General features: G+C 41.4%; 1 protein-coding gene across 1 annotated transcript in view; it reads right to left on the reverse strand.

Annotated features, from left to right (window-relative positions):
* Positions 1 to 2,079: 2,079 nt before the first annotated feature.
* The window catches only part of LOC306930947 (high-affinity choline transporter 1-like), a 24,080-nt gene continuing 5,472 nt past the window's right edge, over positions 2,080 to 20,687 (reverse strand). Inside the window, exons 4-8 of the mRNA XM_079512071.1 lie at positions 15,347 to 15,495; positions 11,186 to 11,329; positions 9,160 to 9,313; positions 6,090 to 6,307; positions 2,080 to 5,458 (exon numbers count right to left, since the gene is read on the reverse strand). Of these exons, the coding sequence (XP_079368197.1) occupies positions 4,883 to 5,458; positions 6,090 to 6,307; positions 9,160 to 9,313; positions 11,186 to 11,329; positions 15,347 to 15,495 (1,241 nt within the window). The 3' untranslated portion in view covers positions 2,080 to 4,882. The remainder of the gene's footprint in view (positions 5,459 to 6,089; positions 6,308 to 9,159; positions 9,314 to 11,185; positions 11,330 to 15,346; positions 15,496 to 20,687) is intronic.

A 20,687-nucleotide genomic window follows, 5' to 3' on the forward strand; every position in this document is an offset into this window, starting at 1 on the left:
GTCTCTGATTATTCTGATCCTGCCTAGCTGCATTTAATAGCAAGTCCGAAACAACTCAATAAAAGTCAAACTAACAACAAAATAAACCTAATAATTAATAAATACATACAAAATAAATACACCTATTTTCATGCTCTGAACATGCTCTGCTCACCTTCAGTGATTGCTTGGATCTTGCTGATTTGCCTGTAGGAATTTGATTGTTGCAGTCATCCAAAGTCAGAACATCATTCAGATCAATCAAAATGTCAGTGGTATAAAAGTTAGAAATATCATGACAAATTAACAATAAGAGATGTATTCTGGAGAAAACCTGTCCACTTAAACAACTAATGATTCAACCATTGTAGGTTGGGTTAGATGAAGTTAGGTCATACCTTGACAACTCATCTCAGCATTTATGATGGTGTTTCTGAACCAATGCAAGGATATAAATAAAAAGTAGCATGAGATGTTCTGACAGCTAAACAAATTTAGCTTAATATGTATTGTATTGGTTCTTATCCTCGCTGTCAGCTGGTCAAAAGTGCAGTTGGTGTAAAAGCTGACTTTGTGACTGTAATTTCTCTGGCCATCATCAGATGTCACTCAATTGCCATTTACAAGCTGCACCTGTGGCAAAATCTGTTGCTGGGTCAAAAGTGCCATTACTAATAGACTAGTATTGGTAATGGTTCTACTACTAGTGCTAGTAAGACAAAGCAATGTCCACCATGTCCTAAATCTTTGAGTGTTTCCTTTAAAGGACCACTTCACCACTTTTCAACCTATCTTCATATAATAGGTCCTCACTAATAATCATGAAAAAATGGGCGCAATATTTTTCTACTCGGTCTGTGTCTCATAGGAGGGCTGTGGGCAGTTCAGAAACCGTCCTCCAGTGACATCATCGATGGGGAATACAAGCTAATAGAAACTGCAGGCTTTCTTGTCCTGAAAAGTTGCAATGCGAAAATGGAAGCCATCGTTCTCACAATAATGAAAATCTGCCTAATGGTGATGTCACTGGAGGACGGTTCCTAAACTGCCCACAGCCCTCCTATGAGACACAGACTGAGTAGAAAAAAATCGTGCCATTTTATCATGATTATTACTAGTGAGGACCTATTATATGAAGATAGGTTGAAAAGTGGTGAAGTGGTCCTTTAAGAAGTGGATATTATTATAAAAAATCACACCCGTGTGAACTGAGTGGTGTAATATAGCCTGTCTGACGTAATGAAATCATGTCTGACGTAATGAAATCACACCCGGGTGAACAGGGTGAACATAGCAACCATGCTCATTTTTTCTGCACTAACAAAGCCAGTTGTAGGAGAATCACACCCGGGTGAACAGGGTGAACATAGCAACCATGCTCATTTTTTCTGCACTAACAAAGCCAGTTGTAGGAGTGGTTTACACCACTCAACAAAGCCAGTTGTAGGAGTGGTTTACACCACTCAACAAAGCCAGTTGTAGGAGTGGTTTACACCACTCAAAAATATTTTACTCCAAACCATGTTCAAGCAGCTAAGGACAACATTCAACTGAACTGATAACGCTTTGCAGCACATGCTGTGTAGTGGTGGCTATTACTTACTGAGGAAAACAAATTGATTAACAGTTGCATTATCTTTATACTTCTGAATTACAGTGTACTGTACAAGAAAATATGTAACTTGGCTGACCCCTATTTGGTTAATTATAACTACTTTGTTCTATCCATCAAGTTGAGTGAAGTCAGTTATATTACATTTGCACCGCATGACCCAGTAGTTAAAAAAAATGTCCGGGGCCAAATGTTGGGTCAGAAGATTATAATGGATTATTGTTATAAAGAACAAAAAGACACTAGAAAGGGCTCAAAATTAAAAGGAAGCAGGCACATGTATGGATTAATCATTACAATAATAAAATATTTGTTGTTGGTTCCATTATGTCACTCAGCTGAATAGAAACAGAGTCAGCCTAACCAAAGGCAACATTATCATAACAATGCAAATACACTATTGGCTCAGTGAAACATTCTAGGCCATGACAGTGACTCCCAATGAGTTATGTATACTTATTACTGGGGCATGAACCTTTCATAGCCGATAAAGTTAAGACCCAATTTATTAAGTTACTTCATATTCCCATATTCAAGTGATACCTGTATGTCTGCAACCCAGTCAGCATACATCTCACAGAACATTTTGTTAGTACTGGCTCACTGGATGCGAAACACTGGAGATTAGATTTACAGTATGACCTTGCTCAAACCGTTGCTAAAATGGCGTGCAGTCGTGCACAATCATACACCAAAACAGTTTGGATTCATAAGAGAGACAATTTTAGAAATGGGAGATCAGAGGTGATTTGGAAAACGACCAACTGCCGACAGTATTTATACAGCCCCTCGGTACTGTCCATATCCATCGTATTGTCTGTCTCTCTCTAGTCATTAAAATACTGTAGTGTAAGGGAACTTGATCTTCTGAAATGGGGCACACATCATGATGGACAACACTAGCACGGCTTATTATAGATATTTCCATGCCCTATTGTTCCAATACACCTTTGGCACTCTGACAAGTGAGGAGCAATGCACCACTGCATGTAACACGCGGGTGATATTTGTGACCTTCACTTCATCACATGTACTGTCAGTCCCATCAGGGGGCGGGTAATCAGGACAATGTCACTGCTACCATGCAAAAGAACAAACTCCCAAATGCAGGAAGATAAAGCATGGGGCAGTTGTTATTGCAGTTATCAGCAGGAACCTCCTAAGATGCTACAAATACAGTACATGCAAGACATAGCTACACTTGCAATCTCATATTGCTTTCACAAATTAATATAGCTCTATGAGGTGTACTTGTGGTGACACATTTCCGCAGAGTGGTCAGACATCAAGATCAAACAGAAGGGATCACACTTGAAGAGGTCAATCAAGATGGGACTCAAACCCACAATCTGACAGATTGTGGGTTTGAGGCTTAAGGCTGACACCTTAAGCCTGATTTATACTTTGTTGTACGACGGTTACACAAAAAATAGCCAATCTACAAGCTCATTGAACCTGTAGTTTGGCTATTTTCGGCATGTGACACCATTATACAATGGAGCATAAATTAAGCATTATTCATATTAGGCCACTGTATCTAAAGAAATCTTATTTTCATTATCGAAACTGTCATACCAAAAATGTCCTTTTTCCTTTCTTTTCTTCTGGAAATAGTCTCAAAGCAGCAAGGAGGTAGAATAAGTTCATTCATTCACACAGTACTTGATGCCATGACAGTGAAAAGGAGAGAATATGGCTGCTTAGGACCAGTTGTGGTTGAAGTCTTGCAAACCACAAACCACAGGGGAGTGTTAATCCAGTATCTGTCCTTGTTGTCCCATGGACATCCAAACATTACAGGATGAAATCCGTCCATTCGTGAAATGCACATTGCCAGACCATATATTAATTGGGGAGAATACAAAATGCACTCTTCTCAAAGACTTATATGTTGAACACAATGCACACTGTACAGGAAATTGAAGAACCATGGCACAGAGCAGACCTGATTATAGTTGCAACTTCACTTCAGATTTTTAACACATTAACTAGGGGTGTAAATCCTGTTTTACTTGTATTTGTGTCAATTTAACTTGAGATAGAGATAAACACGCCAAGACAGACAGACAGACATATATATTTCTGCAGATAGACAAAAGGATGAATCTATAGACAGACAGACATGAATACTATATATAAACACACACACGTACACAGACATCGTCTACAGATGGATTGATAGCTAGAGATAGACAGATAACACACAAAGACAGATTAGATATATTTCTACAGACAGACAGAGGCATATCCGATATCTACGGTAGGGCTTTTATGTAAGACTCCCTATGGGTGAACAATACATACAGTAACTGCATGCTATTAGAATTTGAATCATTTCAAAACACCAGCTTTGGAGTTCTTTATGTCTGCTTTGTGAAAGGGAATTTGTAGAATGAAAGCATACAGTAATAAAGACTATAGCGCTATATCTTCTTCACAGGTTGCATAGCTCAGCAATACAATAACAGACCACACAATGGCCCTTGCTTTTTTTCCTGCTACTGTTGAAACAGAACATAATCTGTTGAGTTACTGCACAGAAAATATTATTCTCTTATTTATATGCCTTCTTTTAATTGCATTTGATTGATAGGCTTTCCCTGAGTGAATAGTACAACCAATCAATCATGAACCTTGAGAGTAGTCCATCATTGGACTACCAGTACATAACTACCAGTGTTATTAGTTTATCATTCCATAATAAATCCCCACAGAAGTAGTACCAAAAAGGAAAAAACAAACAAACCTATCTTAAGCCTAACTTTGCAATAAAGCTTAAAGTGTAGTCCTAGCATAGCAATAGCAATTTTGTTTTCCATCTTTAATATCCAAATAATCCAAAGAAAGCATTCAAAGTATATAAAAAAAATGTTATTAGAAATTAAAAGATGGACTGAAAAATGAAAAAATACTCAAAGATTATTAAAACTGTCAAAGACTATTAAAACTGTCAAAGACTATTAAAACTGTCAAAGACTATTAAAACTGTCAAATACCAGAGGAAACGGGGAACGCATAATTGCCAAATCATTTTTGGTGATGTTAATTAATTTTCTACATTGATGTGAGATACAAAACTACATAAAAAATGTAATGAAAAGCATTTCATGACGACATGAACCAACTGTCCGTAAAGAATACAAAATAGATGGGCACATCGGTAGATGACCGAATAGTGCTCAATAATCACAACATCCCGATTCAATTCCCACAGGAGACCTGTGTCTCTCTACTCTTCTATATAAATAAGGCAAAAAATTTAAAGTGCTTAAATTTTTTGTTCAATTCTCGCTAACATGATGTTGAATCTAACATGGGCTGTGAGACTTGCTCCATTTCATGCACCGCTTTAAAGTTCTCGTCGTTCTCGTTTTCTCCTTTGGCACGCGCTGGTGTGTCAGGGGTGAGATTTTGGTGAGACAGCCTGTGGGATTTCACTCCGAAGAAGTCCCACGTCTCAGGAAGCAGCCCTTTGTTGAACAATAGCGAAGCCAAGTAGGAAAACAGCACAATGGCAATAATCGTGCTGACCATGCAAATGGTCCTGATTGGAGAACGTTGGACATAAACGCCGTCCACCAGAATGCATCCTGGGAAACGGATGATGGGCGGCAGCCCTATCGATGGCTCTCCACAAAGCACTCTCAAGAGCACGCCCGTGAAACAACCCAGGACGGCCCCGTAGCCATTGGACATTTCAATGAACAGGACACAGACGAGCTGCGGGAGCATGAGGGTGTAGGTGAGGTCTGAGCGGAGCATCCAGATCATGAGGACGCTGTTGTCCAGGAAGGTGAGGAATGTCCCGGCCAGTCCCACTACTATCACAGAGATACGGATCACCCATTGGATCTCTCTCTGTGATGCCTGGATATAAGGGAGGACCAAGTTAAGAAAGATCCAGAGAGAGAGAGAGAGGGAGACACAGAGACATGTCTAAGCTTAAGGCTAAATGGTCAGGGAAATACAGACCAGCATGTGACAATGATTTGCTATTAATGATTTGAACTAGGTTGCTCATACAGTCTTTGATCCATATTAAATTAACCAATACACATCACTGTGTATTGGTTAAGATTTCTTCTTCCCGTGATGGGAATTAAAATCTCAGTTAAAACCATTTAGGCCTATTAAATGACTTGACACATACAAACACCAAATGGCTTATCTTGTACTAAAATCAAACACAGATTGTTAATTAGATTTCTCAGAAAACTAAAACTGATATTTAGATAAAAAATAAATGTATTTATAAACATATTTATCATAACTGATTATTAGTGTAGTAAAATATAAAAACTCACTCGTGTTTTGACCTAAATGTAAACCCAGTGGCCTAATAAAAGGATAAGGTATCAGCCTCTGGAGCTGAGGAATGATAGCTCAAATCCCACCTGGGTCGACCTCTTCACATCCCAGTTACGTGGTCAGACTCTTGGTTGTGTCACACCACCACACCATATGATCAGTCTGTATATTGCTCTCTCCTCATCCTCACCTGGGCCCTCAGAATGTTTTTATAGATGTTGGCGGTGAAGATGGACGCTGCAGACAGCAGCGCAGAGTCTGTGGATGACATCACGGCAGCGGCCACAGCTCCAATGCCCACTATGGAGACGATGGGTGGGGTGAGGTACTGCAGGGCGATGGGCAGGATTAGACCCGTCTCATTGCGCTCGGCTGGAGACGGTAAACCATACGAGGTCATGTTCCAGTCTGAGGGGAGGAGACAAGCAGAGACACACAGTATGACACGAGGACCAAGCTGTACTCAAAACAATAAATGTCTCTCTGACTCTCGCATCTTATCTTTGTGTATAACTATGTTCTGATCCATGTGTTCTCCAGAGAATTACTTGACTACCATATTACTAACCAATGCATTTCTCCCATAAGCTCTTATAATAAACTTCTATCATAGAAATACAAAGTTTCAACAACTCAGCATCAACATCCTGATTGAACCAGAATTCCTCTACAACATACAGCGCCTCGCAAAAGGATTGAAAGTAGTCCGTTTTGTCTGAATTAGAAATGATACATCGAGATTTTGGAACAGTACATGTAATATACTTTTATTTTAATGTCATCTATACAGCTGGTCCTCAAATTGTCTGCAGAGGCACACTGATATGCCATGGAACAAGTCCAGGTGTGTCTTGGGACTTTATGTTAACATAGCCTTGTCATTTGGGTCAGTACCCCTCGTGAATATGTGGCCAAAATCTGTGAGAGGCCCAAATCCAAAATGGCTACCATCAGCTATGTTGTAAATGAACTTTTCAATGTTTTGACCTACTATCTAGTCTTATTCTATTTTTATTGCATATGGGGACCTTGTTTTGAACTGTCACCCTTTGCTCTACTAATGCATCGTTTTTGCATATCAGTTGGATTGACAGGAATACATTCACGTTACAGAATATTCTTTCTGGGAGTTTTTGGGTCGAGGGATTTATAATTTATGTTCTTTTGATTACTTTATCCATTTTAAACAAAGAAATGGCCATTGATAGAGCTTTCAAACAAGACTCCAAAGAGCTGTTCATGTTCATGTTGAGTGAATTTTCTGAATTAATTATATTATCATTGTTGATTGATTGATATTTATTGGAAAACAAGCATACATTTGCAAAACAATTTCCACTTTATGCAACTAAAGGTATATAAGGCATTTAATTAGTTAGTTGGTAAGTTAGTTAATAAATGTAGACGTTGCTTTTTGTTTTTCTAATAATTGTATTGTGTAATGACTACCATGTCATCTGTATTTGTTGATTCTCCACACTCACTCCTCTCATCATAACTATTACTCTCATCTCATATGGAAAGAAGCCTTTGGCTTTATTGTGATAATCCATTTTTTTTACTTACTGCTGTACTTTTAAAATGTCAATAAAATATCAGAACAGTCACGAGGTGTGAGCTGCTGGGGTAAGGGGGGAGGGGTGTGACACACTGGTCAGCGCTCCCACAAGCCATAAACCATAACCAAAGGCTGATGGATGCTCTAGTCTAGTAAGTTATAATGGAACCGGTAAAACGTAATGTAGTTTGACTTTTCCACATGCCAACCAGTGCCAGAGCACTTGAGGAAGTGCCCTTTTAGTGCCCATATAATTTCCGTCATTTTAGGCTATAATTCCCCCCCACCAGTTTCTCTAGCCTACACCATGTTCTCATTTCAATAGAGCACCGAAGTCTGACGTCAATATCGCTAGAGGGCACTAAAGTTCACAGGTTTGTGTACTTTATTTGTATTATAATCCCCATAGGGGGATCTTAGATTGCCTCTGGCCCCCATAAGAACTTTGTTTGACAAATAAACAAATCGTCCCGGCGGTTTCACTCATAAGCATATCAAGAATCAACTGACTGTGAGAAAACTCTAATGTTATTGCTGCAGGATTAGTTACATTTGCACTAGAAACGGACTGTATCAAATATGACTTACTGACTGACTGTCGTAAACGATACAGAGACACCTCCCCACATTCTTATATGAGACGATTTTAAGATGACCCCGTGTTACCCCATGTTACCCCTTGTAACCAGGGGATGAGCGAGTAACGGCAGGACTGGAGCTCTATACAAATGCTATATACTGCAGCCTAGGATCATCCTGATAAATAAGGCCTCCCAGAGAGCAAGCTATGGAGTGATGCCATTTACTGGTGGATCTATGCTGGGACAAGCTGGATGGGGGGGAGGGGGGGGCATCTGTGGTGTTGGACCTTTGTCAGTTCTGCATACTTTAGCTTTAGCTGTGCAGAGATGTCTTTCTTCTTGATGAGCCTTGCAGTAGGCTCTTCTTTTCATTGCTCTCCAACTACACAAACATAACATTTGTTTGAACAGCTCCTGTTGTATTGCCTGCCATTGTGTCGACGTTGACCATTTGACCTCTGAGATGACCTATGACCTATTTGTAGTTTTAGCGTGTAGATGCTAAATCGCAATGAACACAAGCGTGCCTTGAGATTATGACTTGCCCATTTGTGTGCCTTCGTTGGGTACAAAAGGTGCTCTATACCAGGGGTTCTCAACCCGTGGGTCGCGACCCCTCGGGGGGTCGCCAAATTATTTTAAGGGGTCCCCAAACATTAAAAAAAAAAAAAAAAAAAAAAGTTTAAAAAAAAATATTTTCACGATTTTTCAAAAATAGCAGACCTACAAGCTCGTAGCGCGCCACTTGGTGGCGCGCTATGAGCTTGTAGATCTGCTATTTTTCAATAGCTAAATTATAACTTAATGCTTAAAACACCAAAAGGGGTTCCCGCCCAAAATGTGTTAAGGTTATTGTAGCAGTCAATTTATATTGGGGGTCGGGAGAGGGCGGGGCGGGGGCCCCGAGACATTGCCAAAGCATTTCCAGGGGTCCCCGGCCAAAAACGTTGAGAACCCCTGCTCTATACTACAGATACCTGTAGTTATGTGACCGAGTAGTTCTATCAATACCATTCAATAAGTCAAGCAGTGCTAGGAAGAATAGCTGCTGCTATCCAATAAACAATAGTACAGTGTAGTATTGTATTGCAAAATGTATGAGCCCTTTCTTTATCTGGCACCTGTTGATGCAGCAGCTGCCCCTAGCAGTATGGGCGGGATCCCAAAGGTAGGGACAATGACGGCAGCAGCAAAGCAGGTGATCTTGGCTGTAGATGAGGACGAGGCAGACAAGGTCCTCTGGTGGAAGTTCTGAAGACCCAGGTTCCCTAAACCCTGAGAGGAGAAGAGCAGGGAAGCAAGAGTAAGGCTGGTGTTAAAGGAGCATTCAGTGATTTGGGTGATTTGGAAAAAAACCCGGTCCACCCGGTAACAAGATGTGCACATGCACGCTCTACAGTGGGGGAAGTACAACAGACCAACAGCACGTGCACCAAGGCCCGCCCCACTCGATCATGATTGGAGGAAGGCCCCTCTCATCCTGATTGGATGACGGTTTTGCCACCCAAAGCCCAAACTGAAACTAGGGTTTTTTGACCGCAGGGGCTCACTGGGGACAGGGAGGAGCTCCTTATAATGGTCAGCACACTTTATAGTAGGGAGGATTATCCAAAAAATAAGAAAAAAGAAGTGATATTTGAATTAAGTGAAATCACTGAATATACCTTTAAAGAACAAGACTAGTTTGTTCATCACATTTCTGTGATTTCTTTAAATGTTGTATTAGTTGCGGATTAACGTTATGTAGAGGTTGAGCAAATTGTACAGTATGACCCAAGACCCCTGTCTGAGAGTTAATATGAAATTCAACACTACATGGATGCAATCCAAAACTAAGACTTATTTTCTGAAATCCCTGACAACTGGCCTTTATGAACAGTAGTAATTACTGTAGGTGAAGCAGAGCCAGAACAGAGCTGGCACTGTGTGTGCCAGCTCAGTGGCCTTATGGTTAGAGTGTCCGCCCTGAGATTGAGAGGTCGGGTTCAATCCCTGGTCGAGTCATACCAAAGACCATGAAAATGCTGTGTGGGCCTCTCTGCTTGGCCCTCAATTGGATTGGATTAGGGTTGGATTACGGGTAAATCCCTGAAACATACTATGTCCAGGGGGTGTACTTCAACATCAAGCTGCTTCATGCTACATTGCTACAGAAACAGGACATCGGCAGCATGGGTTGCATGGCTCGGGAACCATTGGTTCCCGAGGCTACTGACTTACTTACGTACGTGTGTGCATACATGGGAATAGTCTTAGTTTGCCAGCACTTCTACAGCTGAAGTGGGCAACCTTTTTGGGGACAAGGTAGCCATTTTCCAAGGCTGGTGTGATCTACCATTGCCAGACAGTGAAAACAACCACTGCTGCTATGTCTTATTATAGGCTGGCAATTAGAATATTGCATTGATATGTACATCAAACAATATTGCAATAATTATTTATGGGAAAATACTGATGACAGCACTTAATCTAAGTTCCTTCCGCTTTTTCTTAACTGTCAGCTGGCAACATGTCAAATTATTTGCGGTCTTTCTGATTTCCCTTTCCTGACCATTGTTGAGCATTTGTTGCTGATGAGACAAATACAGTTTCCTTTCTACATGGACGCCGTCTTTTGAACTTATGGTGACTCATTCTCAATACTGGTGTCTTGTCTCATCCCGTTAGTTGTGGTTTCAAAGTAGTAGACTGTACAAAACAGGTTAGTCATCATTCATATGATGCCAGGGCCATTCCTGTGTTCATTTGCGCTGCACCGCTCCCCTGATATGATCTGTTGGGGTTAGCATTTCACGCAGCCAGCTAACCTGTGTGTGATATCAATGCATGCCTCTTGGACACTTGGCTGCCTCTACCCTGGGCTAGAGGTTAACCAGTTCAGAGGCTAACGTGAGGATGCAACTTTTTTTCTCCCACAGCATGTACTGCCGTTAAGCAAAGCAATGAACCCCCCACTGTTACAATGGACGTCCCAGTGGCCAAGAGCAGCAGACTGCATTTGAAATGGGCACTGCACAGGTATGGACGTAGTGTATATGTGCATCAGTATGAACTATGAACATGAAGTTTACTGAAAGTTTACATGCATGCAGGAGCATGCAGGAGCAGGGCTAGACAGTGAACACCATGCTATTTATATTACCTTACCAGCAGTAAAAAGTCATCAATCCATTTCCATGCTCTGTCTGCAGGCACAAAACCAATCCAGGGAGGCTGGAATGTATAGTTGACAGCTGTCTTGGTGATGTCAGAAGTGCCAGGTGCCATGAGGGTATAGGGGACACACAGCCACTGCACAGAAAGAAAGGCATTGATGAAGTGTAAAATATTAAATGTCATCCTTCCTAAAATAAATCTCTGGTAATTAGGGTTGTCACGATCATGCAATTTTACTTGCCGGAAAAATCACAAATAATTTCTATTAAGGATTTAATTGTGTTTTTGGCATTGAACATTGGAACATACAAATTACATTTGTTTGATTAGACTTTGTAAACAGAAAATCCACAGTGCAGATGTGACAAATACCTTAAATGCACAAAGAAAAGAAGATTAGTAGTGGAAATAGCCGATCTACAAGCTCACAATGCGTTGCATTGCACCGCATTGTGAGTGCAAATGTTTTGAAAATGTATTTTTCAAAATGGAAACGATTATGATTGATGATTATGCAAAATAATTGCAATTTTCTCAAATAATTGCGTACAGGCAATTATGTAAAGATTGTGACAGGCATAGCTCTGGTATCTCTGGTAAAACTCACCCATTCAGTCCATAGAGTTTAGAGTTATATATAAACTAGACTGCAGGGGTTCTCAACCCGTGGGTCGTGACCCCTTGGAGGGTCGCCAAAATATTTTGGGGGGTCCCCAAAAAAAAGTTTAGTTTTTTGTGCAACTGAATGGCTGGAATATGGAAATGAAGAGTTTACATAGTACATGCATAAACTTTTTAATGATTATATCTGGTTTCAGTATTCATTTATGATATATTTTCTCTATTATAAGTTTATTTTTGCAGTCAGTTTGTATTGGGGTTGGGGCGCGAGACATGGCCAAAACATTTCCGGGGGTCCCCAGCCAAAAAGGTTGAGAACCCCTGAACTAGAGCAGGGGTTCTCAACCCGTGGGTCGCGACCCCTCGGGGGGGGGTCGCCAAATTATTTTAGGGGGTCCCCAAATTATGAAAAAAAAAAAAAAAAAAGATTAGATTTTTTTCCACGATTTTTCAAAAATAGCATACCTACAAGCTCGTAGCGCGCCACTCGGTGGCGCGCTATGAGCTTGTAGATCTGCTATTTTTAAATAGCTAAATTATAACAATGCTTAAAACACCAAAAGGGGTTCCCGCCCAAAATGGTTTAAGGTTATTGTAGCAGTCAATTTATATTGGGGGTCGGGAGGGGGCGGGGGTCGCGAGACATGGCCAAAACATTTCCGGGGGTCCCCAGCCAAAAAGGTTGAGAACCCCTGAACTAGAGGACGGACTGCCCTGACCCCAGTTAAGGACCCTGCACACTGGACGCGCTTTTCAGATTTTTAGCTGCGTTTCTCCATCGGTTTTCCGAAAAACGCGTCCAGTGTGCAACCACCTTTATTCAATTAAAGATTTCAATGGAAGTTGCTCATTGGCGTTTGAAGCACCTGGAAGAACGCTCTACTTCTGTATTTTTCTTGAATTGGGCACCAAGATTTGGTACCCAAAATGCTGCAGTGCTAACTCTATGAACACAATGCTGCAGTGCTAACTCTATGAACACAATGCTGCAGTGCTAACTCTATGAACACAATGCTGCAGTGCTAACTCTATGAACACACCTGAATCCATTCATGAACGAGCGCTCTGTGTTAAACCCCAGCTGCACGCTCTTTTGCTCATGCATGTAGTTCCAGCTTTGGCCAGTAGGGCCAGAACGTGAACTCGGACATTTACAAGTACAAGTATATAAGTAATGGGAGTCATGATTTTTTGACGAGACAAGCTTGCTCCGTGGCTGTCTTCTGCCCCCCTCCCCCCACAACACAGCCACGGAGCAAGCTTGTCTCGTCAAAACCACGTGACTCCCATTGAAAATGAATTGCAAGCTGCTCTGCCCCCCCCCCCTCTCACCCAAGGACGGCGAGAGAGCACCGTGTTTTATATGTGAGCCACGCCCAAAGGCCTAGATGATCCGCTACTTGAGCGATTATTATGGTGACACCATAGACGTGCACACAGACATGAAAGGGGGCTTTAGTTTAGCTCCTGCCCTTTTGACCGTAGGTGAAAAGTGCCCTCTCCGTGTCCTGAACTGGAATGTAGCATTTGATTTCATGTTGAAAGAATTGCCCTCTGAGCCTGGCCGCATCAGCGCATTTGCAGAGCACGGTGCCGTCTGTCGTGCACAGTGAGTGCACACAGAATCCCTTGCTTGATGCATGTCTGCTCAGGGCAGCATCTCTTGAAGGCAATACTGTTGCAGCAGCCAGTCATCCTTCTCTGTTGCGTCTGGAATGACCTTGTCATGTCGGAAGCTACCAAGATCATATTCATGGAGTAATTCTGGACTTCCGCCTGTACTTGCGTAACAAGGTTGGTGATATCCTCATCATCGGATGTTTCAGTTTGAGTGACATACCAACGTGCTGTCTAAACCCAACAAGAATCAGAAACCTTTAACCTTTAGTACAACCATGTCACCATAATAATCGTTCAAGTAGTGTATCATCTGGGCCTTAAGGGCATCTCCACCAATACTGAGCAGATCGCCATGTGAATCCAGTCTTTCAGCATCTGCTCCCATCTCTCCAAGTCATTGGATGAGATGTACGATACTGAAGCAGTGGATAACACAACAAAGTCCAACAGACACAAAGAAGAGCACCGCGAGGGTTGGATGCAAAGAGAGATAATTCCCACCCAGACTACCACCCTCCACCATATAATAAATGGCCAGGTAGCGGATGGAAATGTGAATATGCAGAATTTAAATATATATGTTGCATGTTCAGTGTGGATAAATGTGTTCATAAATATTATATTTATTTCAAATAAATACTGTAAGTAATCCAATGGATTCAGTGTCCTATAAATCTAATAAATCGAACCAAAATTTGAAGATTTTAAATAAAAGAGTATAAATATGACCATTTCTGGTTTAAACGGCCAAAGAGTTCACCAGGAGCCAAATAGTTCACCTGGAGTTTAAATTATGTCCATGGGCCTGACTCAGACGCACGCAACAAAATGACAAGCCCTGATCTGGGAACTGAAGCAGGAACCAGCAGCACCCGCTTAGAATGTTATTAATGCAATCGAGCCAGCAGGCTCATCCATGGGCGTAGCTTGAACTTGACCCCAGGGGGTGTGAATGTCTGGGGAGAATCCAGCAATTTTTTTTTACCTTTTATTAATTATTTTCTCAGTTTTTATGCAATGCCCGCCCTACAAATTTCTTATTTAGGACAGCAGCACGCACACACGCACGCGCGCACGCACGCACGCCAGCATTGACAGGACACTGCAATCCTGCAAGTTTGTTTATTTACCTGATTGCTGTCAGTGTTGCCTTATAGTTCACTTTAGAAAACTGCGGAAATAAGTAGGCTAGTTCATTGCAGAGGGGCTGGCTGGCGGGGTCATCTTTGTAATATGTCTCGAATGTCCACACAATGATTATAATCAAAATAGGAAAGTTTACTGAAAAGCAACTAACAACTCACGTTAGTCAGCCAGAGACGACCTGCTTTGTGTCAGATTTGTAACCATAGTGATGCCGCCGCCATGCCGGTCTCTTAAAGCAGGGGTTCTCAACCCGTGGGTGGCGACCCCCCTGCACCCCCCATTAACTCCGCCCATGGGGCTCATCTGGAGCCTATATACAGGCTGCGATTAGGAAACACGGAAGTGAAATTACTGCCGCCAAAGCGAAAACATTGTGAAACTGACTTACACTAAAGCCTGTACCGGCTTTAGTTTAGACATACTATTGGTCCGACTGTCATTAGACCGACAACCTACCTCAAACGCTAACCCTAAGCACGGAGCAGCGCATGTTCAACCGCATGTTGTTTCCGCATGTCGGTCCGTTGTTGTGTCTAATCTGCATGTCCATGCCGATGTACGTGGCCAGTTAAGAGGTTAGGGGACTTGGCTGGTTAAGACTGAAGTTAGAGTTAGGGTTAGTGATTGTCGGACAACGTGACCAACGCCACGTCGGACGTCTCCTACTGCAAGTAACCTACTGGTGATATTTCACCAGTAGGTGACAAGTCCTGACAAGCCCTGATCTGGGAAATGAAGCAGGAACCAGGAAGTGTATGTACTCACCAGGCTGATGAAGATGAGGATGAGTTGTATGATGTCTGTATAAGCCACAGAGTAAAGACCTCCCATCAGGGTGTAGGTAATGGCCACCGCCGCAGAAATCCAAATGCTTACAGTGTACGGCAAGTCCAGAATCACACTCATGGTGACACCTAGGGGAAAAACACACAATTCACAATACATCGAGGTTGACATGAGAAGGTTGGGACACTCCGCTGTTGATATGATCCAGAACGAATTGTTCACACGCAGTCATGCATGTGTGCGCGTGCGCACGCACGCACGCACAAATTACTAGGTAAGGACAAGACAATGAGTGTGCAATCTGTTGGCAGCCTGTGGTGTTCTGCATGTTATCTGTACGTACAGTATGCTGTTGTCTTTGTTGTTTAACAGCATACTGGGACAATACTGTACGTCTGTCCTATCCTATGATCATGAATTGCTTAAAACTGTATTGCTTAAAACTGTATATTTTGGCATTTTTATTTTGTATCATTGTCTGTTGTACTTTTGTGTTGTCCAGTTGTTTGAGGGTTGAATGTTTAATGGACCATAATAGAAATTGGACCACAAGCCAATGGTTTCTTTGTGTATCATCCATTTGGCGTCTTTTTAATTTGTCAAAATATTCAATCAATATCAGAGGATTGTGTTTCACTTAACCCATTAAAACCAGGAAAGCATCTGTGTGATTTTAGATAATTGCGTTGGCTATTCAAAAATAGCAGATGGGTATACAAGCATACATTGAACATTTTTGGAAAAGCAGCAGGTACAAAATATTGAAAGAGTGAGAAGTAATGATTTAGAAAGCATTTGTAGAATCGGCCTCAGGTCTTAATGTGTTAAAAGACTTATGTGGGCTTGAAATGTAAGCTTGGACCACCAGAACGTATGTTTTGTTTTCTACCTGAAATTGTCAACGAAGCTTGAAAATTGCATGAAAATACAGTGAGGTCTCAAATGTTCCAAAATTCTTCCTGGTAAGATGTTGCCAGGCAAAAAGTAGGCTAGGCCTACTGTAACAGAGTGTCTAGTTTTCATTTGGAGGATTAAAAGAGTTCACCCTGGTCTTGCTGTGTTTTTCTTTTCTTTTCTTTTCAGGTAATAGGATTTGGGGCCCAAGCTTCAAGAGTTTCAGTCAGTGAGGATTACAAGACATCAGTGAGTCATTTATCACTTCTAATAAGGACTGCGGTACATTACGCTGCCTGATAGCGTGATGGACAGGCTTGCTTCCTTGTTTTCCAACAAAGCCACAGCTAGTTTCAAAGGTTGGTGAAATAGTACAGTGTCTGAACTCACAGTTCGAAGGCTGTTAAGCTCTTGAGTTATGTGCTGTTCAGTATGTTAACGGTAATGTCACCACTGAGTAGTTGTAAATCCTAATTCATACGCTGGGAGCCTAGCTGTGGCTCATGGCTGACGGCTGATGGCTCATAGCTCATGACTCAGGGCTCAATACAGAGCTATATGAGCCATGATCTACGGGGCAGGGGTTTTCAACAGGTGGTCCGTGGACCACTGGTGGAAGGTATTGCATGTGGTCCCTGACCATGCATTTAGTAATGTAGCAAAGTGAAGATTTTGTATTTCCTCCCACGGAACCGTGCACTAATTAACTGTTCTGTGGAAGTGCATCAATGTTGTCAGCTACTGGGAAGTCTGAGGTTAAGAAATTCCACAGAAAAGGGAGTTAAGGTGGTTGCACACTGGACGCGTTTTTCGGAAAACCCGATGGAGAAAAGCCGCTAAAAATCCCGAAAAACACGCTCTGTGTGCAGGGACCTTTAGAATCTCAAGAAGGGTAAGTGTACCAGCTTGCCTGATTGAGTCATCATTATTAGTCAGGCAGGAAATTGACATGAAGCACAGATGACCTTTCGTATAACCCAAATTGATAATCAACATTGTGCCATGCAGAATTCCTACATTTTCAAGATGGCCGCCAGTAGCAGCCATTATAAAAAATGTGAAACTTGGAAAAATAATTAATTTATTGAGCCACTAGGAGGCCACAATAACCTATCTGGCCTGGTGGAGACCTGTGCTCCGAGGAGCACTTTTTCTAGACACAAATTTGAAAATTGATTTACCAAATAAAAATTTCCCTTGTGAGCATTGTTTAGCACTCCCTCACATGGCCAACATCTTTGTACCTGCTGGGGAAATGTAGTTTGGTTAATGAGAGGAAATAAGTATCGTTCTGTCTTCCATCCTTGAATAAATCAGAGTTGTTAAGGGCATTAAGGGCATTATGCCCTTACAGGCATTATGTCTTTAACCAAATGAACCATCACATGCGTAACAAACGCGACCCGAGAGCTTGTACATAGATCGCCTGTCTATGTAGTATGTAATATAGGGTTTAACAACCCTGATATTCGACCACCACCACTAGTGCAGCAGCACAGAGGCAAATAATAATATAATAATGTAGCTAACCATGGAGCTGCAAGTAATATGTTGTGCCTTCCGCACGTTTATCTTGTTTTGAAATGGGTGAATGTTTACTAGGGCTAACATATTTTTATGTGTTACAGCTTTGACTACCTCAGTAAATGAAACGAAATATTAGGATGGGACATGTCAAAAATGTTCTTGTTAGAAATGTTACATGACTTCTTTTGTCTGCGGGTACTCCATCCTGCCCTGAAAAGCATCTAAATTATACCTGCTTTTAGGTCAGAGTAGTTTTTTCTAATGATAGATTTGACCTCCCCTCTCAGTCAGAACTGCAGACTCACTCCCCCCCCCATTGTTCCGCCGCAGTCTGAAAACTAACCTTCAGACTCTATCTCACCCCTAGCACTCCTCATTCTTTATATCGCCTATTATTTATTGTTCAAATATGTTATTTAGACATATACTGGTTGCTTGGCCATAAATGCTAAGACAGATACTAGGTTTGATGTTTCACTGGTATCCTAGTTATTTTGAAACACTAAATTGTTTTTCCTTGTACTCTACTTATGTGACCATTTGTTTTACACAAAATAATATCTAAAAATAATAATAAAAAAAACTAAAAAAAAACATATACACATATATATATATATATATATATAAAATGAAACAGGGGAAGGAAAAAATATATTTTACAATGTTGATCAGGATTAATAAAATTTAAAGTTGAAGTTGTCAGTGGGTGAGTCCGTGTGCTCGGATTATGCACATTTGGAGATGCCTGAATCCACGCAAGTCAATGTTGTTAGGCAACGGTTACGGTTGTGTGTGACGTCAGACCAGAGCTCAATCAGCGAGAGAGAGAGGGGAATAGGGAGAAAGAGAGAGCCTATTTCTCCCTCGCAATAACCTGGCCAATGCTCGGTACAGAAAGCCTGAATTCGCTGACAACGCATTGCAAACTGATGTCTTGTTGTAAACCTCACTGACTGAAACTCTTGAAGCTTGGGTCCCAAATCCTATTACCTAAAAAGAAAAGAAAAACGCAGCAAAACCAGGGTTCAACTACTCTTCTAATCCTGTAAATGGAAACTGGCCACTTGCCAATTGCCATAACAGTAGGCCTACTTGTTGCCTGGCAACATCTTATCAGGAAGAATTTGGGAACATTTGACCTGAAATTGCTTTCAATTTACAAGCTTCATTGGCAATTTAAGGTATGAAAACATATATTCTGGTGGTGATTTTAGACTACACCTTTGTGAAGCTACATTTCACCCACTAAGGTGAATCTGGAAAGAAAGAGGAAAATATTACATTACAACAACAAAAAAGGAGAGAGAGAGGCTGAATACAGGTGGTGAAAAAAGAATATCCATGTTAATTAGAACATATAAAGACATATAAAGAGATACTTTATAATAAGTAGTCATGACCAGTCAGACCTGAATTTCAACAGCCACTGAAAGATGTTTGGTTTTGGAAAAACTTGCTTTCATTTTCAGTAGATAACAGTAACAGTGTCTTTACAGGTCTACCCAAAACAAAGAACGATCAGGCAGCTGCAGTTGATTCAGAATGCTCGAGTCGAGTCGAGAACAGATCTTTACACTGGCAAACTAGACAAAGTGCCCCTCGGGGCACAGGTCTCCACCAGGATAAGAGCGCTTGTGATCTTTGGACAAAATGTGTAGGAGTAATAGAAACATGTTTTGTGTTAATGCAATAATCTGTCGTCTGGTGGTTGTATAACAGGGCAATAAAATGTAATATTTAACACCTAACAGTGTATTCATAATGTGTAGTAGAGTGCATACAAAGTTGTACACAGATCGGTGCAGTTATGGTGTAAACATTTAAGTTGCATTTCTTCCTCTTATCTGCCTATTGGGAATGTGTGTGCATAAATCTCACGGAAATCACACGCTGTGGGCATTTTCTTCAAAATGGACCAATCCTGCAAACTTTGGAAGGCAATCTTAGCCACCCTTTGTTCAATTCACCCTTTGTCAAGTCCCGCCCGTGGTTGCGCCCCTCTTCGCAGCCATTGGTTGCGGTTTCGTGGTTGGACAAAAATCCTTTCTCTCCATCCACTACCATTGAAATAACATATTTTTCAGTTGCTTCGTATTGATATTCTGTGTGTTCCAATTCTTATTTTAAACTTGGTGTCAGTAAAAAGGAACATCACAGGCTGAGGCACAGCATGGTGACTGGGCATATCATGTTTGTTTTTAGTCTTTTCCAAAAATGATGTTATAGCAAATTCAACATAACCAAGGCGGAACCAGGGCGGAACAAGTCAGAAAGAGCCTGCTGGTTAGTCAGTCAGGGGCCAATCAGAAGTCTGACAAAGGGTGAATTGTGATGGAATATGGTGAAGCGGACAGGTCCGTATTGATCACATGACTGTAGAGATAGTGTATATCATATCGATTTGTGTGATGTATGGATAAAATCAGTTCTGCTATAACATTTTGCACAGTTTGACATCGACCGGGCCAACGGTGCCGGAGATTAGCTGTACACAGATGGCCGGACGGATGGACGGACACACAATGACAGAGAGCAAAACATACTCTCTCTCCCCATGCCTTCGGGGGGAGAGCTTTATAAAGCACTGAATGGTTTAGGGCCAAAATACAGTTCTGGTCCTGTGCTACACCATGAACCATCCTTAGCTCTCAGGATGTCGGGGACATGTCAGCTTTACTGCACGTCCCCAGAGTCTAAATGTGAACAAGCAGCGTTCAGTTTTTATGCACCACATACTGTATATGGAACAAACTCCCAGAATCGGCCAGCTACAATTTGTTATCACCAGTTGTTTTTAAATCAAAACCTTTAATGTTGCCTTTTGCTGACCTTTTTAGTGCATTGATTTTATTCTTTTATGTTTCTGCTTTATTTCAACTTATTCATATTTTCTATTCTC

Source organism: Electrona antarctica (genome assembly GCF_951216825.1).
Source record: "Electrona antarctica genome assembly, chromosome: 10".
In the NCBI taxonomy this organism is placed as follows: domain Eukaryota; kingdom Metazoa; phylum Chordata; class Actinopteri; order Myctophiformes; family Myctophidae; genus Electrona; species Electrona antarctica.